Source organism: Podarcis muralis, chromosome 13 (assembly GCF_964188315.1).
Source record: "Podarcis muralis chromosome 13, rPodMur119.hap1.1, whole genome shotgun sequence".
Taxonomy (NCBI): domain Eukaryota; kingdom Metazoa; phylum Chordata; class Lepidosauria; order Squamata; family Lacertidae; genus Podarcis; species Podarcis muralis.
In genome coordinates, this window is record NC_135667.1 from 20,788,010 (window position 1) to 20,815,989 (window position 27,980).

General features: G+C 45.8%; 1 protein-coding gene across 2 annotated transcripts; it reads left to right on the top strand.

Moving 5' to 3' along the window:
* The first annotated feature begins 4,941 nt into the window (after window positions 1-4,941).
* Window positions 4,942-27,699, top strand: CD19 (CD19 molecule). Of its 2 annotated transcripts, XM_028703470.2 has the most exons (17): window positions 4,944-5,592; window positions 6,693-6,938; window positions 7,985-8,095; window positions 8,906-9,205; window positions 10,586-10,693; window positions 11,871-11,916; window positions 13,605-13,681; window positions 14,834-14,944; window positions 17,736-17,792; window positions 18,395-18,454; window positions 21,172-21,234; window positions 21,335-21,403; window positions 22,156-22,224; window positions 23,210-23,278; window positions 23,775-23,864; window positions 24,447-24,527; window positions 24,975-27,699. In XM_028703470.2, exons 1-17 carry the CDS (start codon window positions 5,454-5,456, stop codon window positions 25,055-25,057), a joined length of 1,779 nt encoding a protein of 592 aa, XP_028559303.2. In that variant the 5' UTR covers window positions 4,944-5,453; the 3' UTR covers window positions 25,058-27,699. The 2 variants fall into 2 exon arrangements, with proteins under 2 accessions (XP_077773248.1, XP_028559303.2); XM_077917122.1 differs by lacking the exon at window positions 24,975-27,699 and having other exon boundaries at window positions 4,942-5,592; window positions 24,373-24,450.
* Window positions 27,700-27,980: the final 281 nt, after the last annotated feature.

Here is a 27,980-nt window from a genome sequence, read left to right on the forward strand (position 1 = left end):
GTTGACAAGTCTTATCAGTCGCTGATGTATGAGCGGATTTTATTTCCTGTTATTCTGGGTTCCTGGTGCACCAGGGATTACACCAGTGTAATAGAATTGGTCAGGACGAAAGAAGGGATACAAGTTATGAGTTTTCTCCATTATCTGCACAGCAAGGGGTGTTCAGTCAACAATGCAAAGGCTGAGCTGAAGCATTTCCTGCTGGTTACCTGCTTTCAGCTATAGGGGTCACTGTTTGGTAGGATCCAATTGGTTAGCTGTCAGATTCTAGAGCTCCATATTGGTGGCTCTTAGGTAATTCCAAAAATACAGAGTCCATTAATAAAGCACAGTGTTCATTCATAAAGCAGTAACATAAATCTCCATTGCTACATATTGGGTGTGCATTTCAGCGGTTGAACGTACAGCTTTATGGCCATGCTGTAGTGTAGTGCTTATGTGACTGTGAATAAAAGGTGGCTGGGCTCATCGTCCCGGGGTTTGGCGGGGGGGGGAGGTGACAAAACTGATTTCCAATAAGTGCCCCCCCTTTATTTCCATTATAAGTCCTGTACTCTGAATAGTGACACCAAGGACCTAGAAGGTGCAGGGCTTCTCTGTCCAACCCCTGCACAGACTCATCAGGGCTGACCTTAAGGCAATTGGAACAATTGGGCCAAATTGAGCCCTGTGGGCCGCTCCTAAGAGGGCCCCTACACCAAGGCAATCTAGATGGGTTTTATTTATATCTATGAGATTTTGCAGACTTTGGCTGTGAACTGGGCCTCACTTCTTCAAATTGGGCCCCCACTGGCTAGCCCAGAGTCTCATAGTTGCTGAGCCTGAATTTCCCTGCTCTTGCATGAAGTCTTGGGTTTCCAATTTTGGAAGAGGGGAGACTGCGGCACTGGGGAGATGGCAGGCTGGTGAGGCGCCCTAGATTTAGAGGCCCAAGTTGCCCTGCCCTCGCATGAAGTATTGGGTTTGCAATTTTGGGAGAGGGGAGGTTGCTTGCTGGGGAGCAGGCAGGCTGGTGAGGCCCCCTAGATTTAGAGGCCCTAGGATTCAGCCTACTTAGCCTATACATAAATCTGGCACTGGCTATATAAATAGCTCCTCCTTCACGGCCTGGGCAGGCCGTCAGGTTTGTTTGTTTTTACCAAAGTTATTTTAAACATTTTTTTCAATTCATTATACCGGTACTTGACTAGAGAAACGCATTGGCAAATTCAGAAATGTGTGAATTTCGAAGAATTGTTGTGTTTCGGTTCTCGTATTGTTTCAGAAAGTATGAATGAGGGAGGCTTGCCATTAAGTGTGAACTGAACACAATTTCTCCCCCATGCCTACACCAGAACGGAAGTACGATGCAATGGGGAGTTGATAGTGACTGGCCCCTGCCCAAGGGCCAACTACCACCATCAGCCCTTTAGGAAGGAGTCTTATGACTTGCTTTATGTTGATTGTGTTTTGAAGGTTCTTAGTTGTTTGCTGGTCTGCTTTGTTTTGCAGTGGCACCAATGTTACCACTCAGGACTCCCGTGCCCTATTATTATTATTTTTAATAAAAATTTTATTGATTTTTAAACACAAAATAAACACAAACAATAAAACAATACACCAACAAACGAACATTAAACATGTATAATTTTCATAACCTTCTTTTCATAAACCTTGCTTCCCGGACTTCCCTATACCTCCCCTTTTCTGCATCCTTATTTTTACATTTCTTCAGCAACTCCCTCAGTTAACCAATTAATCAGTTCATTTTCTTTTAGATTCTTCTCTAGCTTATCAAATACAGCTACAATTCTCTATTTCCCAATCCCTTGACATTTTAACACTCATCAATTTTACAACAGTTTTTAAGATACGTTTTAAATTTCTTCCAATCTTCTTCCACCGCCTCTTTCCCTTGATCACGGATTCTGCCAGTCATCTCCGCCAGTCCCATATAGTCAATCACCTTCGTCTGCCATTCTTCCAGCGTGGGTAGTTCTTGTGTCTTCCAATACTTTGCTAAAAGAATCCTTGCTGCTGTAGTGGCATACATAAAAAACGTCCTATCCTTCCTTGGCACCGATTGGCCAACCATGCCCAGGAGAAAAGCCTCAGGTTTTTAAGGAAAGGTCCATTTAAGGACCTTCTTAATTTCATTATAGATCATTTCCCCTCCCGTGCCCTATTTTGGCACTTGAGGCGAAACAGGAAGTGCAACCCACTTGCCACCTCCATCATGCGCTTTTATCTTGTGAACTGCCCTGAGACCTTTGGATGAAGAGCGGTATATAAATCTACTTTTAAAAATCTTACACATTGTTATAGGAATTCAAATAATAATAATAATAAGAAGAAATTTTTATTTGTATCCCGCCCTCCCTGGCCAAAGCCGGGCTCAGAGCGGCTAACAACAGGTAACAATAGCACACTGTACATAAAATCACACAGTCAATTAATTAAAATACATTCTAGAATCAATTCAGAATCAAATTAATGGGAGCCACCGGGTTAGACTTCTATGAATATTACAGAAAGAGAGAGAGCGTCAAACTGTGCCTTGGCCAAAGGCCTGGTGGAACAGCTCTGTCTTGCAGGCCCTGCGAAAAGATGTCAAATCCTGCAGTGCCCTAGTCTCTTGTGACAGAGCGTTCCACCAGATTGGGGCCACAGCCGAAAAAGCCCTGGCTCTGGTCGAGGCCAGCCTAGCCTCTCTGTGGCCCGGGATCTCCAAGATGTTTTTATTTGAAGACCGTAAGGTCCTCTGTGGGACATACCAGGAGAGGCAGTCCTGTAGGTACAAGGGTTCTAGGCCGTATAGGGCTTTAAAGGTTAAACCAGCACCTTAAACTTGATCCTGTATATTTGCTTCTCAATATTCTCTGGCTGGCCTCTGTTATTTTCTCCTACCGATAGAGAACCTACATAAGGACTGTATACGGACTCTTGGATACCCCATAAGGGGAAAAGGAGCAGTGAGGAGCAGTTTTTTCTTACAACACACATCGTTCAGCAAAATGTCTTAGGGAGACCCTGGTATGCTATGTAAGCAGCAACATTCTCTTTATCTAGTGTTTATCTAGTTCCAACTCCTGGCGTTAGGGTGGAGGCCCTGCTGCTCTTTCTGATGCCTCATTTTTTTCATCTTGCCACATCCTTCACAAACGTTTTGTTTTGATTTTTAAAACAAAAGCAGTTCTACAGTGCAGGGTTGCACCTCTGTTGCGCCTCTTGAGGGAGAAGGTGCTCTTTGCCTCTCCCCTCCCTCCTTCTCCTCCTCTCCCTCACCCGGCTGGTGCTGCCCGTTCTTGGCTTCCCCGCCCCAATAATTTGTTTCGTTTTAACTGTTGCTTTTGCTGCAGCAGAAATAGACTCTCCTCTCCCCCTCTTTCCTGCCTCGCTCATGAGAAAGGGACAAGAGGACATCCTTCCGTGGAGTGAGGCCTTCTGGGTGAGGTGGAGGAGAAAAGGGCCTGTGACACCGCTGCTTGAAGCTCCGCTTTGTTATAATAATTTAAGGTCTCAAATATATAAATTAAATGTTCATAAAATTACAAGGCAAACACATACATAAGTATATAAACCACGTGTCTGAAACAGTAGAGGAGAGCAATCCTGAAGCCATTTTGACTTTCCCAAATTGATCTAAAATGTTTCTCTGCAAGGAGGAAGGAAATGGGAAAGCCTCTCTCTTTAGGGCATCTTTGTGTATGAATAGGGAGAGCCTGTGACTGGATTCAAGGAATTAAAGTATTTACCATCACAAAAGAATGGCCAGGCTGCCCAAGTAAAGCAATCAGAGACCATTGTCAGGTATCCTGGCAGACAGGATTTCTGTTGTAGACGGCCTCCTTCTGTGATGTATGTATGATGTTTTTGGGGGTGGTCTTGAGCTGTAGGGTGGGCAATTTCAAAACTCTATATAAGGGCTTGTGCGCCATTGTTCTGGGACCCTCCTGCCTCCTGCATGTGGTTGTGAGCACCCTGTTGCAACAGTTTAATATGAATCAGGCTTACTAGCTGCTTTGCTTCTCAATATTCTCTGGTTAAGGTAAAGGTAAAGGTACCCCTGCCCGTACGGGCCAGTCTTGACAGACTCTAGGGTTGTGTGCCCAACTCACTCTATAGGCCGGGGGCCAGCACTGTCCGGAGACACTTCCGGGTCACGTGGCCAGCGTGACATCGCTGCTCTGGCGAGCCAGAGCCGCACACGGAAACGCTGTTTACCTTCCCGCTAGTAAGCGGTCCCTATTTATCTACTTGCACCCGGGGGTGCTTTCGAACTGCTAGGTTGGCAGGCGCTGGGACCAAGCAGCGGGAGCGCACCCCGCCGCGGGGATTCGAACCGCCGACCTTTCGATCGGCAAGCCCTAGGCGCTGAGGCTTTTACCCACAGCGCCACCCACGTCCCTCATTCTCTGGTTGGCCTCTGTTATTTTCTCCTACTGATAGGGAACCCACTTAAGGACTCTATATGGGCTCTTGGATACCCCATAAGGGAAAAGGAGCAGGTTTTTTCCTACATCAGCTTGAAATACGTTACAAATCTAAAGTCTCTGGAAATTTAAACTGTTAGCTTATTTTCAGCAAGACTTTTAGCTGGTTCAGCTGGCAGGCAGGTGGCCCACCAGCGAGGCAAGTAAAGAGGGCGTCAGTTTTGTTTTATTTGGATGTTTTTTTAAACAATTTGCACCCCCTGCTCTTATTCCCTGAGACAATGGTTTCATTCAATCTCATGACTGGCCCTGCGACAGTGTGCAAAACCCACAAATACCCACCATTTCGGAGGTGAAAATAGCGAGGAGCTTGTAGCATCTCAGTTGTCATGGAAAAGACCAGGCCAGGGAGCTCCTGCCAAAAGTTCCCGAAGAGACCACCAACTGCCTGAAGGAACTTAATTTATTATTATTATTATTATTATTATTATTATTATTATTATTATTATTGCTGGGTGATGTTCAACTAAGTTTTACTCAGTGTACGTCTGGTTACATGACGTAACTTAGTCACGCTCACTAATTTCAGTGGGTCCTCTGAGCAGAACTCGCTTGAATATCACCCGCCGTGATTATTTATTTCATCGCCACCGCCAGTAATAGTAACAAGTCACTTTTTGTCACCTTTATTTTTGTTTGGTTTCAGCAAGTTACATTGCGAACTGCCTCAGATATCTAGGGGTAGATAAAGTGTAATTATAAATTGTGGAAAGAAAGAAAGAAAGAAAGAAAGAAAGAAAGAAAGAAAGAAAGAAAGAAAGAAAGAAGCCTGGCACAAGGGGTCTAATACTGTAGCTTCTCTTCTTAGTTGCTTCTGTGCTTTACATAGTCTCCCCGCCCTTCCTTTCCTCAGCCCTCAGGGGAGCATGGTGGGAACTTCATGCTTCAGGGACCCCCTTTTCTGCCAAAGCAGCTAGTCATCAAACTACCGCCCCTTTGGGGCTGCCTGTTGGGCCTCACTCTGCCTGACTGCCCAGGGGGATGGATCGGTGTGCAAGTGGGGCTGGCTGCAGGGAGGCGATGGTACCCGCTCTGCGTTACCTGTTTTTGCTGTGGCTCGGTTGGTTGGGCGCAGCCACTGGAGTGCCGGGAGAGCTAACCGATGTTGTCCAGGCCACAGGTAGGTCCTGCAGATGGGAGACGATGGCGGAAGGCAAGAGACAGAGGTTGATGGAGATGGATTTCAGATATAGCGGTGGGCGGGCAGGCGAGGACCACCAAAGTAGCAGTAACAAAGAATGCCTCTGAGGATGTGCAGAATGCTGTTTCCTGACCACAGCTGGTAGCATCTGGGAATAGTAAACAGGCAAGCTTCCAGCTGGTAACTGGAAAGGTCCATGGCACCTGAATTTGCTTGTTTTCATCCTCCTTTCCTTTGCTGTTACGTCTCCCAAATTGAAAGCCTGTGTCATTTATTTAAATCTGCACTATGCAGCACCTAGAAAAGCCTTAGGTGATCATTGTCACCATTTATCACCAGAAGGCTTCAGATCAGAGATTCAGCTGTTAAAGCAAGTAATCAGCTGTGCGGAGCTGTGATATTGCTCATGAGGCTAGGAAAGAGAAAGTTGACATGGCTTGATGTTTGCCAGCATGGGCAACAGAGGTGAGAGGAGAAGGTATTGTTGGTCTGGTGCCTTCATACTTTATGGCTGGGAGATGGGTCCCTGAAGACCTACCTAGTGCCATGAAAACAGTCTTGGGTACTCAGAGGTCTCTTTTTAGACACCTTGGCTTTCAGAGGCGAGGCAGGAGGCAATCAGGGAGAGGGCCTGTTTCGATGTTGGCATCTTGCTCATGAAACACCCTGCCAAGGAAATCTACCTGGTACCTTCACTGCTGAGTTTTAGGTGGGAGGTTAAGGCCTTGCCATTTGCCTGAACTCTGATTCACTTAATGAGCTTGAATGAAAGGTTGGACTATGATGGCACAGGTGTACTTGTACTTGGCCCTAAATGCTATTTTACCAGCTGTTTCTTTTCCTATTTAAATGACTGTTTTGCTTGTTGTTTTATTGCTGCTTTAAGATTTTTAAGAATTAATTTTCACTGTCTTAAAAGCTTGCTGCTGCTATGCATGTTTTAGCTGGCTGTATATTAAAGATGGCGGTTGTTTGCTCAAACTGTACGCTTATCACTTTGGAAACGTTTTAAGTTGAAAAGTGTGTAAGAAAGGAATAAAAAAAATTGAAATGCTTGATGTTTTCCTCCCAAATCCCAGAGACCCAGGCGGTTCTTCTGCCCTGCACTTTTAACCACACACTGGCTTCTGACGATTTGAATCTGACTTGGTTTGGTCCGTCTGGGAAGGAACTCTCGTATGTGCATGTCAAGTATAACCACTCAGAGGCAAATCTGGGTGAAAAGTGGCGTCTGTTCATTTACAGCATCTCTAGGCAAGATGGCATATGGTTTACCTGCAGCTGGAATGGCATCTCAGGGAAAAACCACACACTCACATGGACAGGTGAGTAGGTATGGTGAGGGGAAATTAAACTGAGTTTGCATATTGTCTTTTTGGTGCCTACTGAAGACCTTCCTCTACCAATAAGCCTTTTAAACAGAGATCTTTCCCAGTCTATATCTGAATTGGAATGGTTTTTAGATACAGTGGTATTTTAATTGTTTTATCGTGGAGCATTTGCTGCCCTGGGGTGCTTGGGGAGGAAGTTGTGGGATATTAAATCAATCAATTAATAATCAATAGTGCTACTAATAATAATGGCGAACCAACCTAACTTGCACTTTCTGAAACAATTCATGAACTGAAACACAACCTTCCTTTGAAATTTACACTTCTCAGAATATCACAATACTTTTCTCCAGCCAAGTATTGAGAAGTGTGCATTAAAATGCATGCATTAGTGAAAACAGCATTAAAATTTGCATTATGGTTGGGGATATTGCTTTGCAAAAAATGTACGTGTTAAGAGAAATTTGCTGGTGAGGATTTTTTTTAAAAAAATGTATTTTTTTGTGATGTGGAAATATGGAGAACGAACTTAAGACTGGCAGAATGAGAAACTGAGAGAAACTGAAACTGGCAGATTCACTCATCTCTACCAGTGAGCAGTTAAGATGGCGGTAAAAAGCAGAAACCAAACTCTACAGATACTATTATTATTACCATTGCTGCCACCACTGTAATTTGGAGGACACATTCACGTATATGCTGCTCTAAGAACTGCCAGGCCCCCATGGCTGACAAGCAGTGCAAAAGTCTGTACCTGCTGCAGTTGCTCATTTACTTGGCACAGAACCCCTGAATGCTATGCTGGAGAAACTGGTACAATTGGAGGTTCTGTGACACACAATCACACTACACGGAGGGAGGGGCGCTGCAGCCCTCTAGACAAAGTGGTGTTGGGACCTGTAACTGGAAGCAAGGTGGGCTGGTTTAGCCAGAATGAGCACAGCATAATGTGGGGGTGGGGTAGACAAGAGTGGGCAGGGCAGATTGTCTAGGCTGAGAAACAATGGGCTGGGTTGCTCATCTGGGTCTGTTTACTACAGGTGATGATGATGATGGTGATAAAGACCCTGAGGACATTGAAGAGGAAGTGAAAGACAGCATGAGAGATGCCGGTTCGGGTAGTAACAGCAGCTTTTATCCACCACAAGCCTGTGAGATCACATCCAAGTTGTATTTCTACATTTGACTAGGAAATTGGGCGAGGGGTGGATTACTCCTTCCCCCACCTCATAAAGGCCTGGTGGTCTGTGGCTAAAGTACACCTACATTTGTGGGGAAGAACTTCCGGGATTGTACGTTTTTAGGCTTTTTTTCTGTCTGGTTCCTGGTAGTTTTACTGTACTTGGTAGCCCTTCAAATTAAGGGCAAAAAGCTGGTGGGCGGGGTGTGACAGGGAGGAAAGTTTTTGCCTGGCACCTTTCAATGGGTCAATATTAACTTCAGTGAGAGTGGATAGGAAGCAGTTAGTGTGTAGCTTGCTCTGTCAGTTCCTTCTCAGCTCTGGGCCAAGGAAGGCCCCATGGCTCTCCATGTAGTTCCGCATCCTGTTGGAATTTGGGAGTCCCCACCCCGCTCAAAGACTCAGATGGTTTTCTTCCTCTCTGATTAGTGGCATCCAGGGCCTTGCATTCCTTCGATCGGTCCTTACAAGCCTAATAGCAGACGTGCCGCTGTGTGGCTCTCTCCCGAAGTTTCACAAGCTGGTGTTGGGTAATGTCGGATGCTTTTCAGCTGAAGGATTTTGCAAAACCCAAGATGATGGCATCTGGGCAGACATATTCAGTTTACATATTGCTTCCTTGAAAATGTATCGCTAAGGCTTACCCCTCTGCATCAATTTTTTTTAAAGCCAGAATTTAAAAATCATTTTTGAAATTTTGGAAAACATCAGCCGTTAACAAATATTTAAAAATTGCAGAAAACTGTGTTGCAGCCCAACATCTCACTACCGTCTTCCGTAGGGCGCCAGGCCGACTCCCCACATCCTACAAATGGTATGGAATCTTTTCCCTGTGATGCCCCAATACCCAGGAACTGGACCAATGGGACTCTCCTCTGGATTCAGCACGATTTAGTGGGCAAAAAGACTGTGCTGGTGACCGTGTCGCTGTGGCGCTCCATCACTAACCACTGGCTGTTGATGAGGACCAATGACATCATTCTGATGCTGCCATCGGTGACATCCACGGACGCTGGGAACTACACCTGTCAGTGGAAGGATCAGGCCCGCCATTTTCAGCTGGAGGTGGCAGCAAAGCCAGGTGGGCGAAGGCAAACAGGGGGACAAGTTCACATGCATTTGAAATGTAGATCATCTTTGCAAAGTCCAAATCTCCAGTTTCAGATCTGAAATGTTTCCAAATTTTAATTTTTCCAGTGCAAGGTTGATGTTTTTAAAAAGAAATACCACTATGGAATATTTATTTTGAAATATGGGGGCGGCGGGATCTAAATACATACACACATACATACATAAACAAATAGGAAGCCTCGAAGGGCTCGCCCACACTTCCCTTTTGTCCCATGAGTTCTTCAGTTTGTTCCGTGATTTCCATGCATGGGTCCGAGAGGTTTTTATTTTGTCCCACCGCTTCCCCCAGGAAAACTCTGTTTACTGCTGAATGTCAATCAAATGTCAATCTGCAGAAAACCCAACTGATGTTTGTTCTGATTCAGCAGTAAAGAGTGAATTTTCCTGGGGGAAGTGGCAGGACAAAAGAAAAACGTCTGGGACCCATGCCTGGAAATCATGGGACAAACCCAAGTTTGGATGAGCCCCAAGTTCTGCAGTGGGAAAAGTTCTGCAACCAAAATAAATAATAATTCCATATTTGCACACTTAAGGTAAAGGTAAAGGGACCCCTGACTATTAGGTCCAGTCGTGGCCGACTCTGGGGTTGATGTGCTCATCTCGCTTTATTGGCTGAGGGAGCCGGTGTACAGCTTCCGGGTCATGTGGCCAGCATGACTAAGTTGCTTCTGGCGAACCAGAGCAGCACACGGAAACGCCGTTTACCTTCCCGCCGGAGTGGTACCTATTTATCTACTTGCACTTTGATGTGCTTTTGAACTGCTAGGTTGGCAGGAGCAGGGACCGAGCAACGGGAGCTCACCCCGTCGTGGGGATTCGAACTGCCAACCTTCTGATCAGCAAGTCCTAGGCTCTGTGGTTTAACCCACAGCGCCACCCGCGTCCCTTATTTGCACACTTACTAGTTTACAAACCCTTCTTCCCTCTGGTGTGCGCAGCAATGTGCCGTTGCGACTTGAAACACAGTGGTGGGACAGGGGGAATGGCATTGCTGCGTTTTAGTCATTGATGCTTCCTGCAACACATGTATGTATTACCTAAGAACAGAGTAAGCCTGCTTCATGCTTTAGAAATACTATACTTCCTTGAATGTAATGCGCACCTTTTTTGGACAAATTATGTCACGAAAATTAGGGTGCACATTAGATTTGATGGTGCATTAGATTCACATAAATATGGTATTGGTTCTATCCATCTACAGATTTAAACTGGCAGTTGAATCAATTGAAACTCATAGGATGAATCACTAAAATTGACTTGCAGCCATAATAAAGACATGCATATAAACAGAGATTCCAGTTAATTGTTTTCTTCCTTCCTCCCCCACAAGCTGCTTGGCTACAATTAGGAGCCCAGCACTGGATAATCTGGACTGCGGCCTTGGTACATATGATTGCCTGCCTTGGTTGCCTTTTCTGTTTTCTGTGGCTCCGGCGAGGTAAGTACAGGAACAAAGGCAAGATCAAGCACAGAAGGGAGTGGCCAAATTCTTCTGGCAACTCATCTTCCTGGTCTTGTAGCTTTACAGTAATTCTTCCGATGTAAATACATATTCTGCCCTTTTAAGCAGCATGTTAACCCAACATTAACTTCATGCTGAGAGGGTTTGCCCTGGAAAGGGGCTGAGGAACTAAATGCAGAATGGCTGCTGTGGCAGGTGTCATTACAATGAGCGACTTGTAAAAGGATTGTGTGCTGGCGGATTGTGATATACGACTCTTGTGTGATTGTTAATATTCTGTTAATCTGAAATGAAATTTGAATTGTCTTTTTTTAAAAAAGAACAGCAACAGCAACATAATAGAGCAAGAATGGGGAGCCTGCCCCCATGTCTCCAAACCTCCCTTGTCTGTCTAGCCTCTTCCTAACAACAATACACATCCCCTCCTTTCTCTAGGCCCTGTTGAGTTTCCTCCTGACAAACTGACCATATAAAATCGGGGTGGCTAGTCTGTAGCCAGTATCTGGCCCCTGAAAAGGATTCTTGTGCTCCCCAGATTTATCATTTTAAAATAAATAAACTATTGAGCACTCTTACATGTCCCTCACTGTATTCTCCCAATTCTATTTGTTTGTTTGTTTAAAAAATGTTCTTACTGACTGGTCCCATAAACCCCTTACTGTGATGCCAAAGGTTTTTTTGTGGCTCCCCTCCCTGCTTTGTCTATTTTCTTAAATCTTCTTCTTCTTCTTCTTCTTCTTCTTCTTCTTCTTCTTCTTCTTCTTCTTCTTCTTCTTCTTCTTCTTCTGAATTTAGTAATTAATAATACAGTGATTTAAAACACTGTAGAAATATGTGACAGGAAAGTCTTTTGCAAGACAGCATTGAGAAAGGGCGCTAACCATAGGTCAACACAGTCCTCAAGCCAAAAAAAGTTAGGCACCTCTGGTAAAACACCTACACTGTTTATTAGCAGCCTAAAACTAGTAGCTCCCTTTGAATAATATTTGCAAACAGCAGTTCAGCTACAGTAAAATAAGAGCTCTCCAGTGACAACCCAGGTATTTAGCCTATCTGATGTTATTAATGTAGACCAATATGCCACAGTGGCTGCACGGGAAATGATTTTTTTTAAAAAAATTAATGCGTTCCCGTTCTATCCTTCTCATTTCAGCCATTCGTGTTCGTAGGCAGATGAAGCTGAAGGGTCCTGTCCGGAGGTAAGTAGTGTTGTAGGGAAGAGTGCAAGAGCATTAGTAGGCAGACCATGGGTAATAAATAACCTGTGGAGGGAGAATCTGGGAGGGTGGTCTCTATCCCCACAAGACAGCACTGGAGAAGAGGGGATCTCTAGCTAACCCCTGTGGATCCAGAGGGGGGATGTGGGGTATGGGAAGAATAAACCAGGGCCGGATTAAGACCTTTAGAGGCCCCGAACCCTGAAAAGATTATGGTGCTCCCCTGTGCTATTCAAAATGAAAGCAAATACTAAACCATAAAATAAAAAATTAAACAAAACAAAACATATATTGCAACACATGGCAGGATCTGATTTCATCGCATCATTTCCATCTACTTTAGTAGGGTGCCCCCTGGTTTAGGTTGGGATAAGTCATAAAAAGAGAACAGGGAAACAGGGAGAGTATGTTAGTGGAGTGTAAGGAAGTCAAACAAAGTTCTGTTTTCTCGCATGAGGACTACTTCAATGTTTTATTGAAATATAAAATGTTAATTTCTTTAAAAACAAACAAACAAAAACACCAAATTTCTTGTGTGTGTGTGTGTGTGTGTCCCTGCTTTGCTGGTACCCTAAATGCATGCCTAGGCTGTAAGGTTACCAGATTTATTTCAATGAATCCGGGGACACTTTTCAACTTCAATGGATTTTCTATGGGGACTGATTTGTAAATCCGGGGACTGTCCCCGGGAAACGGGGACGTCTGGTAGCCTTAGCCTAGGGCTTTTATCCACGCTTGCATTTCCTCAGCTCTTTCTAGGCATGATCTGTGATTTAAAGCTCCTTGTTTGAGCGCCCTTTCTGTTGTTGTTGTTGCTCTGGAGCAAATGGATGTTTGCTCCGAGTTTCAAAGAGCGGGGTTTTGTAGGGAAAACGCGGGGCAAAAACAAACAAAGACACAAAATGCCCAAACACAGAGCATTAAAGCGCAGAGTTCTGCTTGGAAAGAGCGGAGCAAAAAGGTAAGTGTGAAGAAGTCCTTAGTCTGCCTATTGGGTAATCTGGTACTGGACTAAGCATCTCTGGGAAGCTGGGATGGGAGGTGGCAAATTCTGTCTGAGGGTAATGGGCATTTGAAACCTTGGGTACATCTCTTGCATTGGCTGTGGTGCCACCTACTTGCAGATATATTTTTATTCTGGGCCTTTTCCTTACCCATCAACAGACTTCCCATGGCCCAGTAGTTCCATCTGGTAATTGTAGACTCCAGACTTAATATGTTGTGTTTGTTTCGGGGGTGGCTTTGGAAGGTTAATGTTTACTACTTCACTTGCTTCAGCGTGTGAAAGCCAGCTGTGCTGCATTTGCCGACCCTTTTGCTCATTCTGCTATGTGGGGGCTCTGGACATTTGCCCTGAGCCCTACCCTGATGGTACCACTGCCATCTCCAGCCATTTTTGCCACCAGATGTTCCACTGGGCTCTCCATGGGATGATCAGACTTCCATGGGGATCTCAGCTGCATTCCTAGCACATTGATGGTGGTACCTAACAATCTTTTCCAAGTGAAGTTCACAGACTCTGGTGCAAAGCCTGTGTTGTCAGTTTATACATTTACTGCATGTTCGTGGTTTATATCCTGCCTTTGGAACCCGGAAAGGATTTTTGAGGCAACATGCATTGAATTCATAGTTTGGTGTCGTTCATTATTTTATGGTTCTGTGGTTTCCAGAAGGTATTTCTGTGCCAAGAGGAACAGGCCACGTGCTTCCAATGGGGTTCTGGTGGGACCCTCAGCAAATGAAGATGGTGAGTTAATGAGTTAATGACTTACTACCCTAACCCCGCCCCCTTCATTCCTTGAGCTTCTGGGCAGGAATCTGTCTTCTTGTGAGGGAAAATAGAAGTGGCGCCAGGTTCCAGAACAACATTCTTTGACTTTTTTATCATTGTTTGTTTATTTTTCCAATACAAAGTTATAAAAATCCATATATATCTCCATATACAGAGATTTCTCCGAATCTCATGACTTCCACACACACCCCGAGCTCCATTTTAAACATTTAAAACTGCATCTTCTTCCAAACTCTTAACTCTTATATCAATCCATATTGTCCATGGTAATGGTTACACTACAAGTGAAATCAAAATCCTGCCAGTGTTTCCATCTGCTTAAAGTGGTCTCTTAGATAACTTATAATCCCCCCCCCCATTCTTTTGTAAAGTTTTTGTCATCTTGGTTCCTGAGTTTTCCAGTCAGCTTTGCCATTTCGGCATAGTGCAACAGCTTGGTTTGCCAATCCTATCTGGTAGGGACCTTGTCTTCTTTCCATCTCTGGGCTAGTAGCATTCAAGCGGCTGTTATTCCGTACATAAAAAGTCTTTTCTGGTCCTTTGGGGTGTCTTTGACTTATGTATTAATTACCGTATTTTTTGCTCTATAAGACTCACTTTTTCCCTCCTAAAAAGTAAGGAGAAATGTGTGTGCGTCTTATGGAGCGAATGCAGGCTGCGCAGCTATCCCAGAAGCCAGAACAGCAAGAGGGATTGCTGCTTTCACTGCGCAGCAATCCCTCTTGCTGTTCTGGCTTCTAAGATTCAGAATTCCCCCCCCCCCCTTTGTTTTCCTCCTCCAAAAACTAGGTGCATCTTGTGGTCTGGTGCATCTTATAGAGTGAAAAATATGGTAACTATTGCTGCTACTGTTGAGAGACCTGGTTAACCCAGAGATGGCCAGGAATAGCAATTGAGAAACTGGTGGTACCCTAAACTAACAGTTTTATTACGACCAAAACATTTTGTTCACAAGAGTCTGCTTCAATTGAGATTGATGTGCATTATGTTAGTCTTGGGAGGCAGCAGGCTTTACATGGCTACCTCTGTAAGTTGTTACCTGGGTGGGTGGGTGGATGGGAATTGTATCTAGATGGAGCTTGTGTTTTTACCCTCACCCTCCCACAGTCTGTGAGCGGGTGGATGCCTACGAGAATGTGTTGCCAGATGGGGGTCCAAGGTGTGCCTGTCAGCTGCTTCAGAAAGGAAAGATCCTACCCAATACCACTGACATGGAAGGTATGTTTGGGGCGGGGGAAGAGGTGGAAGGTTATATGTAGTTAGAGGAGAAACAGAATTATGAAGGAGGAGTGAACATTTGCATAAAGTGCATAGATCATGGAATGGCTATTAGGGGATGGGGAAATCATTTAGTTCCGTTCATATCTGCACGAGAATCTACCTAACCTGCACTCTCTGAAACAACACATAAACCAGAATGCAGTAAATGAGGTTTGAAATATGCATTTCTCTGAATTTTGCAGTAAAGTCCCCAACTAAACAAATGTGTGCAAAATGTGTGTATTAGAGGAAAGAAGACATCAAGATGCATATATCTGTGAAAAAGGTGTATATTAGGAAAAATGCCTACTAAATTACTAATGAATTTACAGGAGGGCTTTAAAAAAGGAAATTCACAAACTGATGCATAAGTGCAGCAAAATGAGCCTAAAACTCGAAAAAAAGGGAAAACAAAATCAACAGATTTGTTCATTCCTGGTGGTGATACTGAATAATATCACACGGCAAATCTAAAAGTGTTGTTTACAATCGGAATTTATTTCCCCCTTGATTAAAGAATGTACTTTTGTGACTGTACTAGATTGCCCTTCACCAACTTGGTGTCTTCCAAATATTTAGACTACATGCTCTCATCAACCCCCTAGGGTGATCTAAAGGCACAAAAATGCATTCTCTAATCAAGGGAGGAATGGTTATGTTTTGATTTGCATAATGTTTCAGAAAGTGCAGGCTTGGTAGATTTGGGTGTAAATGCATAGTGAATCAAATTTCTCCTAATTGTGAGTGGAAGTCAGAACACAGGAGACAGAATAGGAGCCAAATTACATTGAAGCTTGATACGGGTTTTATTCAGTTACGCATAAAGTAGGGATGGGGTGGGGTCTTATTTAAAGCAGAAAATGTTTGTGCACGCAGGGGATTCTCATGGGGCCAAAATGACAAGAGGGAAGGGTTCAGCACCTCCCACCCACATACCCCATTCACACTTCAAATCCCACATCAATGCTTAACGTCTGATAGGAGCAAATGTATTTTTTAAAAAAAACAGGCCTGCCACCATCATGCATAATTTGGCACAGTGGGTTCAGGGCAAGAAGCTAGTGTCACTAAGGTCACTGCAAGGAGTTCAAGCATAGCAGGAGTGAAACAAATGGAGGTGTTTTCAGACACGAGGCTTAAACAGAAATGGCTCCAAGCATGAGGCCATCTGAGGTGGAAGATTTGGGTGCCATTAAATAGGGCAGAATGGTGCAGGCAGATGTGGTCCACAGAGCACCGTATACTCAAATCTTCTCATGAGCCCCTTTGAAATGAACATTGTCATTCACTTGTTAGATGTGTTCTGGAGGTTTTTGAACATTTACATGCAAATTTCCTGTAACTGCGAGGGAAAAGTACAGCCTTAGTTACCGCAAGTGTGAAAAAAACCCACCTGTGGGAGGCCTTCTCAAAATGCAGAAGTTTTAGCACAGGAAACACATAGAACTGTTTGAAGAGAAAGGAAAAGGACCCACTTCCTCCTCATTTAAGATGAAGATTGCCATGGTGAGCATTTTGCCGCTGCCTGTAGTGTGCAAGGGGCAGGACTTAGAGGCTTTGCACACACACAATACGCAGTTTGGGAAAAGAGCCAGCCCACAGCAGCACCAAGCTGAGCTCTTGGTGGCAGGGGTGGCAGTGTGCACAGCGAGCTCTACATGCTGCCCCAAAGTGGGGCACAATGCATGGCTGCACAACTGGCCCCAGCAGCTTGAGGCTCTTTCACAGCATCCCACAGCTGTGATGCTGTGTTGCTCGCTTTCACATTCAGAGCACAGTTCTGCAAGGGGGTGGTTGTGGGAGGAAGAGGGAAGGAACTTTGGTCCAATTCACTGAAACAGCAGATGATGCAGTAACCCTCCTCCTGGACTGTTCTGCTTCATACCATCTCATGGTTGAATGAATGCCCGTCAGGGAGGAAAACCCTGCACACATATAATTCACATAACGGGAGGGAAGCTAATGCTAGAGCTCTTCTCCCTGCCAGGCTAGTTGTCTATGTGCAGGGATGTTGTCACCACCACCCACTTAATCAGATTTAATAATGCAATCCCCACTTGCAATTTGAAGTGGCACACTTGAGGAACAGGTTTTTACCACCTCATCCAAGCCTTTGTCTTACCATGCTGGTGAAGCAGCACCCAACAGTACTGAAACCTACCCATCACCCAGTGTCATCAGCTAATTGGCAGGTGGCCATTATTTGGAAGAAATAGTTTTGCAGGCTAGGGACGCGGGTGGCGCTGTGGGTTAAACCACAGAGCCTAGGGCTTGCCGATCAGAAGGTTGGCGGTTCGAATCCCCGCGGCGGGGTGAGCTCCCGTTGCTCAGTCCCTGCTCCTGCCAACCTAGCAGTTCGAAAGCACGTCAGAGTGCAAGTAGATAAATAGGTACCACTCTGGCGGGAAGGTAAACGGCGTTTCTGTGTGCTGCTCTGGTTCGCCAGAAGCAGCTTAACCATGCTGGCCACATGACCTGGAAGCTGTACGCTGGCTCCCTCGGCCAATAAAGCGAGATGAGCACCGCAACCCCAGAGTCGGTCACAATTGGACCTAATGGTCAGGGGTCCCTTTACCTTTACCCTTAGTTTTGCAGGCTGAGACTGGCCTGCAGACTGGAGATTAGTTACCTGTCCTAAACACTTATGGAGTCAACTAGAAGAGTGCAGTGATTTCAGACCAGTAAGATGAGTACAGTAATATCGGTTTTTATGTACATCTCTCTCTCTCTCCCTCCTCTCACTCACCAGATGAAGATGAAGAAGAATATGAACATCCAGACAGTGAAACAGAGCTCAAGTCAGATGGTATGTGGTGTGGGGGCATTGGGATGAACTTGTGTGACTGCCATGCATTGCGGTCAACTGGGTGCCCAACAAACCGTTGCTGATTAACTCAGGTGGGCTGAATAAATATGGCAGAGTCTACAGGTGGCTTACTTACTATGTGCCTGGTAGGAAACAGCATGCTGCTTGAGAGGGACAGCATAAGAGGATGGAAAAAGCATAGGGGCTGCTACAGATCCACATCTGCACTTGCCGTGACACACACAGGGAGAGTGCAGGTTGTAAGCATGGGTATGGAACTCAGAAACAGCACAGACCCCTGAGCCTGTTTGTGACACCCACTTAGCTATAACAGGTCCCCCATATGTTGCACTGTATTGGGGAACTTGGTCCAGTTAGAGCGTATGACGCACAACGCAAAGAAGCAGAGGAGTCACAGTCACTGAGTGACTGATGGTTGCTGGGTGCTGTGTGACTGGAAGCCAAGTGGGTTGGTGGAGTGGGAGAAAGCACAGCATAAAATTTGGGAGAACACAACATAAATTGGTGTATGGGAGAGAACAGGGCACAGTAGGCAGAGAGAATGGGTGGGCCTAGTCATCCAAATATTTTTTTTGCTTCAGATGATGACAACTACGAGAACACCCAGGAAGAAGTGAAGCAGGGAGATGTGGCTTTGAACGGTAAACATTTCCTTTCCTTACTTTCGACTCATCAGTCTCCCACATTTTATGAGCAAATGGAGATAGACAAAACCTTTCAGCATCTCAGGGAGGTGAGGAGGACTCTCTGTACAGCTGCCCAAGCATGCTGGCCTTTGTTGGAGCAGGTGGGGGAGACTGTAGTGATTTGTAGAGTTGCTTCATAATGTAATGGAGTTTTATCGAGAATTAGGAGGGGTGTGTGTGTGTGAAATGCCCAGTGAGGAAGACCTGGAATAAATGAATCCTGGATTTCAGAGGCGGGAAAGCAGACTGATCACAGGAGCACTACCTTGGGAGTCCTTTCTCAGTGCAGAGAGGAAACCATATCTCCCTGAATGGGCAGCTCATTCTGGACTGTAACAGGCAGAAGGAGGGTCATGGCCTGGGCAAAAAGGGGCTTGATTTAGGAAAGGCCCAGATTAAGAGGTCTGGTGGGCTGCAGTGGCAGAGGAAGGGGGTGTGGGGGTGCGGGACGCCCCGGGTGTCATCACTGGGGGGGGGGGGGTTTGACAAAATAACAAAAATATTAGACTTTTTAGTTCAGTCAACAATGCAGCAAATAGAGCTGGCACTGGGCGCCACACCGCAGGGCCAGCACTTACCACGGGGCCTGCAGTGTGCCCGAGCCACGCATCTCTCTTGGGAGTGACATGGTAGCTTTGGTGCTTGCAGGCTCCACACTGCCTGAAGTGGCAGCGTGGAGCTTGCGTCTGCCCTCCGCCTCTCCCTCAGCTGCCCTACAGCTGAGGAAGAGGCTGCGGAGAGGCCCCGCTCCCATGGGCTGCTCGCCCCCCCCCCCGGCTGCAGGCTGCACAGGCCAGACCCAGCACCCAAGCAGCTAGCTACACCACTGGTGGGCCGGATTAGTTGGAGGTCTGGTCCCCATATCTGATCTAGTAATAATAATAATTTATAATAATAATAATAATGACTTATTATTTATAACCCACCCATCTGACTAGGTTTCCCAGGACTTTGAGTTGGGGGCTGTGTGGTGGTGGCTGTGTGAGGTCAAATTTCCCTTCTGTATAAAGATGTGGAAGAGGCTAGAATGGGTGGCTACTGTGCATTTCTACAGTTCAGGAGAAATATCTCTCTCTAATATATCTTTCCAGCAATTGCATCCCGCCCCGCCCCCAATCCAAATACAATGGTTCCAAATAGATAATTCTCACTTTAAAGATATTGAGCGTTGGTGAGATGCCCGTAATGACAAATGAGTCCCCTAACAGTATGTGAACCACAGCAACCCCGTAGGCCTTGTTTCGTAAACTGCCCTATAATAAATCAGACCACCAGCCTACCTCAGCCTTTGCCATAACACAGAGGCAGAACATTCGCTTCCCAAGCAGAAGGCCCTGAGTTCAATCTCCAGGCAAGGCTGGGTGAGACCCCCTGCATGAAACACTGCCAATCAGTGTAGATAATACTGAACTAGATGGACCAATGGTCTGACTCAATGTAAGGCAGCTTCCTATGTTCTTGTTCCAGCTTATTGCCCTGCAGATGGTTAGGACTTCACCTTCCATCAGTTGGCCAGTGATGGGGGATGTAGTCCAAAGCATCTGAAGGTCAACAGGTTGACAAAAGCTGGTATATCCCTAGATACTGCAGTGTGACAGGGCAACAGCACTTTCCCCCCTGGCGCCGGCCCGCCCTCACTTAAATATAGTGCACCCACCTCACAGAACACCAATTCCACGAATTCCCACAAACTACCCCAGATTATCTTGTGGGGGACTTGTGAGAGGGAAAAATTTGGAGTCTCCGGCAGGATTTGATCAAATAAACAATAAATATTTTATTTAACAAAGGAGGTTTATGGCACAAGTGGGTAAAACATAGGATACTTCAGATTATAATGTTACTTCACTTCAGTGCTTTCTCGGTTGTTGCACAGCTGTTGCCGCTTAATACTTTGGTTCTTAAACAAGGTGGTACTTCCTGTCAATTACACGCCCCTAGGCTTAGACAACCTTACTCCTGAGGTACTCCAAGTAACAGACTCAAGGGATCACCACACCCCTCTTAACTGCTTTGGGAGTCTTCTCTTTTCGTAGAAGAATCTCTCCCCTCCTGACTGGAATGAGAACTAAGTAGGCTGTATCTTTCCAGCTTCTACTTCTCCTGGCTTACCCTCAGCCTCCCAGTTAATTCCTGGCCTATAACTCTTACAGGACACCACACACGGTCCTTCACCCTATGCTCAGAGACTACTTTCTCTAGCTTGTGATATATTCCTCAGAGTGGATGTTTCTATCCAGAACCAACTCTCTCTCCTCTCACTCTCTATCTCCCTCCCTCTCAACCTATTCTACCAACCTCTATCCCAACCTACAAACTGTCTCTCAAAATCTTCTCCTTTTCAACTCCCCCTCCTGGAACCCCAGCCAACCATAAACTGCCATTCGTTAACCATTTGCTAGCAGGGAAAAGGAAAAAGAAAACACTTGGTGAACCAACCTGCCCAGCAAAAATAAACTTTCCCATCACATGCAGCAGCTAGCAGAAGCTCCCCAGGCTCTCAAGAAGAGGTTCTTCCCAGACATGTTGCTGTCTTGGGAGTCTCTTTAAAGTGAAGGTTTGAGCAACTGAACCTGGGGGTTTCTGCATGCGACGCATGTGTGAAGCTATGGTTCTCCTTTCACCACATGCCAGACTTCATTACGCAACAGCCGCTGTTCTTCCATCCACAGATGTATCGCTTTATGAAAACAGAAAGGACGAGACCAAGTCCGGCTCCCAGAAGTGGGGCTCAGGTATTTGGAAGTGCAGTGAGCTATCCGTGTGGGGTGGGGGGTGGGTCATGTCAGTCTGTTTACCTGATTTTCTCACCAACCGCTTGCTTCTGACCCACAGCTGACCCATTGTATGCAAACAATACTCAGCAGTCCGTGAAGAACCTGGTCCAAGATCCACTTGCTGAAGGTGCGGGATCTGGGTGTGGAAGCAGAGACAGGGGCAGCCAGCTCACAAACACACACACACGTTTGTGTGTGTGTGAATGAAAAAGAAGACCAACTGTTTAGAAAATCCAGTATCCTTCATTCAAGATACACTCTTCCTTAAAGGAAGCTGTCTGTACAATTCCGGAATTATTCAATATATTGATCAGAACCTGGAAATACTGGGGACTGAAGCTGGAACCTTCCAGATGCAAAGCAGAGTCTCTAATCTGCTGCTGAGTTATAAACAGCTTCGTTTCTTAATTTCAAAAGTGTAAGGCTAAACTGAGCGTGTATCTCAAAATGTGTTGGGGAATAAAGGAGAGCGGAACAACCACACTTCCCTTGTAACTGTGTAATCTGGGAAGTCGGTGCTAACTTGCAGAATTTTGCTGAGAAATGTGGAAGGGCACATGATTGCCGCAGTAGCATCTCCTCCATTGACTCAGCAGACTGCTCTTGTGGTTGATTACTGCTTGCCATGGCCACCCCTTTTAGCCATCTTGCCTGTAGTAACTGGAATCCAAGTGATATCAGCAAATTGCCACGGGGACACTATGAACCGTCTCCCTTCCCTTCCTTTCTAGCATGGCTGTTGCCCTGAGTAAAAGCTGCCTGGGAGGATTTGGAGAGTTTGCCCCATAAAAATAACACCCTCAGTATATTTGCAAGCACAACCCACTGCCATTCAGTTCCTCTGGTGACGTTCAGTCTTTCTGTGTTTCCCCCTCACAGATAGTGAAAACTATGAGAACTTGGAAGAAGAGGTTTCTGTTTCCCCTGGTGCAGCCCGACTTATAGCAGGTACTGGATAGGAGCTTGGAGAGGGCAAAGAATCGAGAGCCTCTTTCCTGAATCCTCCAAATAATAATAATAATAATAATAATAATTTTTATTTGTATCCTGCCCTCCCCAGCCGAGGCTGGGCTCAGAGCAGCTAACATCATAAAAACAACACAATAAGCATAAAACAGACATCAATTAATTACCGTATTTTTTGCTCTATAAGACTCATTTTCCCCCTCCTAAAAAGTAAGGGGAAATGTGTGTGCATCTTATGGAGCGAATGCAGGCTGCGCAGCTATCCCAGAAGCCAGAACAGCAAGAGGGATTGCTGCTTTCACTGCGCAGCGATCCCTCTTGCTGTTCTGGCTTCTGAGATTCAGAATATTTTTTTCCTTGTTTTCCTCCTCCAAAAACTAGGTGCGTCTTGTGGTCTGGTGCGTCTTATAGAGCGAAAAATACGGTGAAATACATCTTAATAAATACATACAGTGTGTGGTGTTCTTCTGCCTATCTACGTTTAACAAAGACCTACCTGTGAGCTGGATGTCCAAGTGGGTCTTGGACTAGGTTCTGAAGTTGCTAATCCCTGACACATTTTTTTTTTTTACCTTTTTAAACTTTGCTTAATACGAAGCATGATTCTAAGTACATTTACTCATAAATAAGGCCTTCTGAGTTCAATGGGGTTTACTTTTTCCAAGCAGGTATGCATAGGGCTGCAGCCTTAAGATAACTATGCTTCTGCATAAAGTTAAGAGTGAAAAGCAGATACAAAATAAGAAAATAGCTGACCAGTTGCCAGTGGTATTGATTTTTTTAGAGTTTCCTTGTTGGACTGTCAGCATTGTTTGGGGACTACATAGCCCCAGTTCAAACAGAGTGTAGCAATTCCAAATGGGGCTTGATCAATGCTGAATACATGGGCACAATGACTGGGTAACAATACTTCTGTAGAGGCAACCTGATATGACACTGGCCTTTGGTATCTCTCTCTGTCCCCCAGACTTACGCAGGCAGCTGGCCCTGGACCCCCATGTGGACAAGCAGGATGGATGCAGTGAGACATCTACAGGTAAACATTAAAAAACAGTTGCTCCTGCTAGTTAAACTCCAGCTCTGTTTAGCTGCCATCCTAGGTAAAGGTAAAGGTACCCCTGCCCGTACGGGCCAGTCGTGTCCAACTCTGGGGTTGCGTGCTCATCTCGCTTAAGAGGCCGGGAGCCAGCGCTGTCCGAAGACACTTCCGGGTCACGTGGCCAGTGTGACGAAGCTGCTCTGGTGAGCCAGCACCAGCGCAGCGCACGGAAATGCCGTTACCTTCCCGCTATAAAGCGGTCCCTATTTATCTACTTGCACCCGGGATTGCTTTCGAACTGCTAGGTGGGCAGGAGCTGGGACCGAGCGATGGGAGCTCACCCCGCCGCGGGGATTCGAACCGCCGACCATGCGATCGGCAAGTCCTAGGCACTGAGGTTTTGCCCACAGCACCACCCGCGTCCCTAGTAGCTGCCATCCTACTTGGCATAATTTATTCAGTCCCGCTTGTGACATTTCTGCTGCCCCTTCAGGCTCCCAGTCCTATGAAGAGATGAATGGGTCCTTGTGCCCCACTTCAAGCAAGCTTCTCCACCTTCATTCCAACATAAGCAACGAGGAAGGTGAGTGCCATTTCCAATAATGCCCCAGAATGCCCCAATAATATTATCTGGGGCGCAGTGGGAATTTCAAAATGCTGATTCACAGTCACATGCCACCCAGCGCTGGCAAGCATCAGTGCCAATGGGACAGAACTCCTGTGAGCAACTTAAGAGGGAAATAGAATCTAGCAGTTTGGAAAGAAAAACTCCCAGGATCTCCAGGCAGGGTTAGCATCAGGGTAGGAGAGCTGATGCCCAAGTTTTCCAGCTTTGTTCTTTCATGTATTCAATGCTGTTGGTCAGTAGACATTAGAAACGACCTCTGAGGATTGTTCCTCCAAGTGAAATGGGAGATGCCGTTTTCTAATCCCTATTATACCAGTTGATTAGAGCGGCTGGGCACATGACGGGAAGAAATCCAGCAGGTCAAGTTTTCCTAATCATTCTCCTTATAAATTAGGGAAAGCTACATCTGTTGGGTTTTTTATAGTCAGTCTTTTTAAAAAAATGTTTGGCCAATTATCCTTAGTCCCATAGGCCCCTGTTTAAGGAACTGGAATTCAGGCTCGCTTCATCTCTGACCAGCCCCCCTGCTCCTTGCAGATGCCGATTCCTATGAGAATATGGAGAGCCCCAACAGTGTCAGTTCGCGGAAGGAAGGCAACATGGATTCATGTGGAGAAGGTAGGTGGATGAGAGTCAAGGATTGTGCTCTAGGAGAGTTGGGACACTTTCACTAGGCATTGCCCATGCACTTTCAAGCTGTCTTTCCATCCACAGGTCTAGAAGCTTGTACTTATATAAGGGGCATGTTTTTCAGCCAGAACTCACTAACTCAGTTCCGGCACCTCTCAGGTGGGTGCCATAGCCATTATAAGAGAACAAGGGAGGTGTTCATGGTGAGTTCTGGCACCTCTTTTTCTAGAAAAATAGCATTGTTTCTATGTGTGTGTGTGTGCGCGCACACACACACATACACACACACTTAAATAGAAGTTGAGACTCTCAAATTGATGACTTCAATAATAGCAACTTCCACGTTTGCACAGAATTCATACAAGAAGTCCTGCTCTGATTTAGACCAGGACCCAGGATTTATCTAACCTCTACTTTCCTTTGTTTCTTTCACAGGCACTGCCTTTGGTCTCCCACGGCAACATCACTCCATACCTTTCGGGGTTGATCTTAGAGGGGGGATGCTGTGCTCAGACTAGAACGAGCCAAGGCGTTGGGGAGGCAGGCTCAGGAGCTTGAACCTTCGGCAATTCCTTTCCTCTCTCAGCCAGGACGCAATGTTTCTACTGGGACCACACAAACTATTCTTCTCGTCTTGGCACTCTGGATCCTCTGGGAGCAGAGGAGTGAGGGGTGCTTCCAGAATACTAGAAGAGGGGGTCCAGAAATCGGATTCCAGGGTTTGATCTCCAGGACTAGGAGCAGTATGGAGTCCTACACATCTGAAATGGAAGCAGAAAGACTGAGCTGGAGATATGCAAGCACATTTTTTTAAAGAGTTGAAAGTAAAGAGAAGCCATTTCTAGTGGAAGAAATACACCTTTCTTTTGTTCCACAATTATTACCTCCAGCCAAACTTTGAAATACCGTATTTTTCGCTCTATAACACGCACCTGACCATAACACGCACATCGTTTTTAGAGGAGGAAAACAAGGAAAAAAATTCTGAATGAAACAGTGGATGTATCATTTTTGTGCTTCATGCTGTGGCCACAGACATGTGATCTGATGGTGAATTTGGGGTAGCTCAATGCAAAGATCCTGAGGATCCATGTGGATCCATGCTTTTTAACCACATTTTTGCACCATTGCAGCCCCAGGCAACAGTGGGTGTGTGGTTTTTGGGGGGCAGGCTGCTATGTGATCTGATGGTGAATTTGGGGTGGCCCAATGCAAAGATCCTGAGGATCCATGTGGATCCATGCTTTTTAACCACGTTTTTGCACCATTGCAGCCCCAGGCAACAGTGGGTGTGTGATTTTTGGGGGGCAGGCTGCTATGTGATCTGATGGTGAATTTGGGGTGGCCCAGTGCAAAGATCCTGAGGATCCATGTGGATCCATGCTTTTTAACCACATTTTTGCACCATTGCAGCCCCAGGCAACAGTGGGTGTGTGATTTTGGGGGGGCAGGCTGCTATGTGATCTGATGGTGAATTTGGGGTGGCCCAATGCAAAGATCCTGAGGATCCATGTGGATCCATGCTTTTTAACCACGTTTTTGCACCATTGCAGCCCCAGGCAACAGTGGGTGTGTGATTTTAGGGGGGCAGGCTGCTATGTGATCTGATGGTGAATTTGGGGTGGCCCAATGCAAAGATCCTGAGGATCCATGTGGATCCATGCTTTGTAACTACATTTTAAGTGGGGAGTGAAGGAAAAACACAGAAGGGACAAGAGAGCGGTGTGCAGAGAAGCAGCTGGCTAAGAAAGCAGGAGAGGGATTTTACGGGAGGGAAGAAAGAAAGGCAAAAGTTTCCACAAACCGAAGCCAGCTTTCTCTCTCCTCCTGCATGTTTTCTGGCTGCCTGCGAGGAGCACGGAGAGGAATTAGAAGGAAAGACCTCTGCTTTCCCCTCTGCTTGCCTGGAGGGGAGGGGATTTGCCTGCTCTTTGTTCCGTTTGAGCAAACACAGCAACGAAACAGAGGAGGGTGGGCAGTAAGACCCTGAGGCAGAATGCAGGAAATCAACCACTTCCTCTTTTCAGGTTTCCCTCTCCGACACAACGCAGATTGATTTTTGCTGATTTTTGTTCCTGCGCTCCCCTAATCGGCTCCAGGGACCCCCCCACATTCGCTCCATAACACGCACAGACATTTCCCCTTCCTTTTTAGGAGAAAAAATCTGCGTGTAATAGAGAGAAAAATACGGTAATACAAAAGCTGATTTTGTTGGTGTTCTAGAGTGGTTAGGCTGATGTGGATCTGCACACACACATTTTTAGCCAGATGTAGATATTTCCTCAGAGAATCAAACTCTGGCGCAATTGGTCCTTCTTTCCAGAAACCAGTTGTGCAAAGTCCTGACTGTTAAGCCCTTGTGACAATCATGAAGGTACCTCCTTCCTTTCAACCCAACTGGCTGATTGGCTGACCCCTACAATGATTACAAAACCACACTCTCCTACCCTTGTCAAGCTGTCCAATGCATCCAGTGGCGTAGCGTGGGTTGTCAGCACCCGGGGCAAGGCAAGTAATTTGCGCCCCCTAACCCGTGGATTTGCGCCCCCTAACCCGTGGATTTGCACCCCCTAACCTGTGGATTTGCCCTAACCCCAGATGTTGCGCCCGGTGCGGCCAGCCCCCCCTGCACCCCCCCATGCTACGCCACTGAATGCATCATCTGTTTGAGACTTGGTGTATTGGTCAGGAATAGTCTAACATTTCAAAATCCTGTAAGCAGTGCCTATCCATATGGCTCCATTTTTTATTATTATTGCATACTATTACAATGGATGTTGCCCCAGAGCAGAAAAAAAGACACTGCTACCTATATAGGTAGTTCCACCAGAGCAGAAAACAAGACATTGTCACCTATATCTGAATGTAGCCTTCCATGGACAAAAGTGGAACGAGCACATACAATGAGCAACCTCTCTTTCAAACCACCTTCAGCTATGGGGCGGGGGTACACACAATTGTCTGTTTCTAGCCTTAATTCACCATTGATTTCATTGTGAGTTGATGCATACTTGTATTTTCATATGGGGAAAGGTAGGCATTGTCGGGGGTGGGTACTTTGTGTCTCACACAATGTGTGTGTCTCCCCAGCCTACCATCTTACTTTGCCATTTCTCCTGCTGCCATATCCTGTAAAATAAAACTGAAATTCTATAATAAACTTCAGTATTGTGGGCTCTCTGTTGCTTCCCACATCTGTTTTACCTAATGTAAAATGGGCCTGCTCCCGAGGTTTTTTCTTGGCCCTTGAGCAGGAAGGGGGAAAGAAGGAGCTTATAATTCTGTTTTGCTCTTACAACATACAAAAAAGAAGACAACAGTTCCCTTGAAAATGTACAAAGTCATTTCCCTTGCCTGCATTAAACAGCTGAGATGAGAGGGAGGGCTTTCCAGGACAAAGCTTGCTACTTCTGAAGAGGTAGCACCTCTAATACAGGGCCA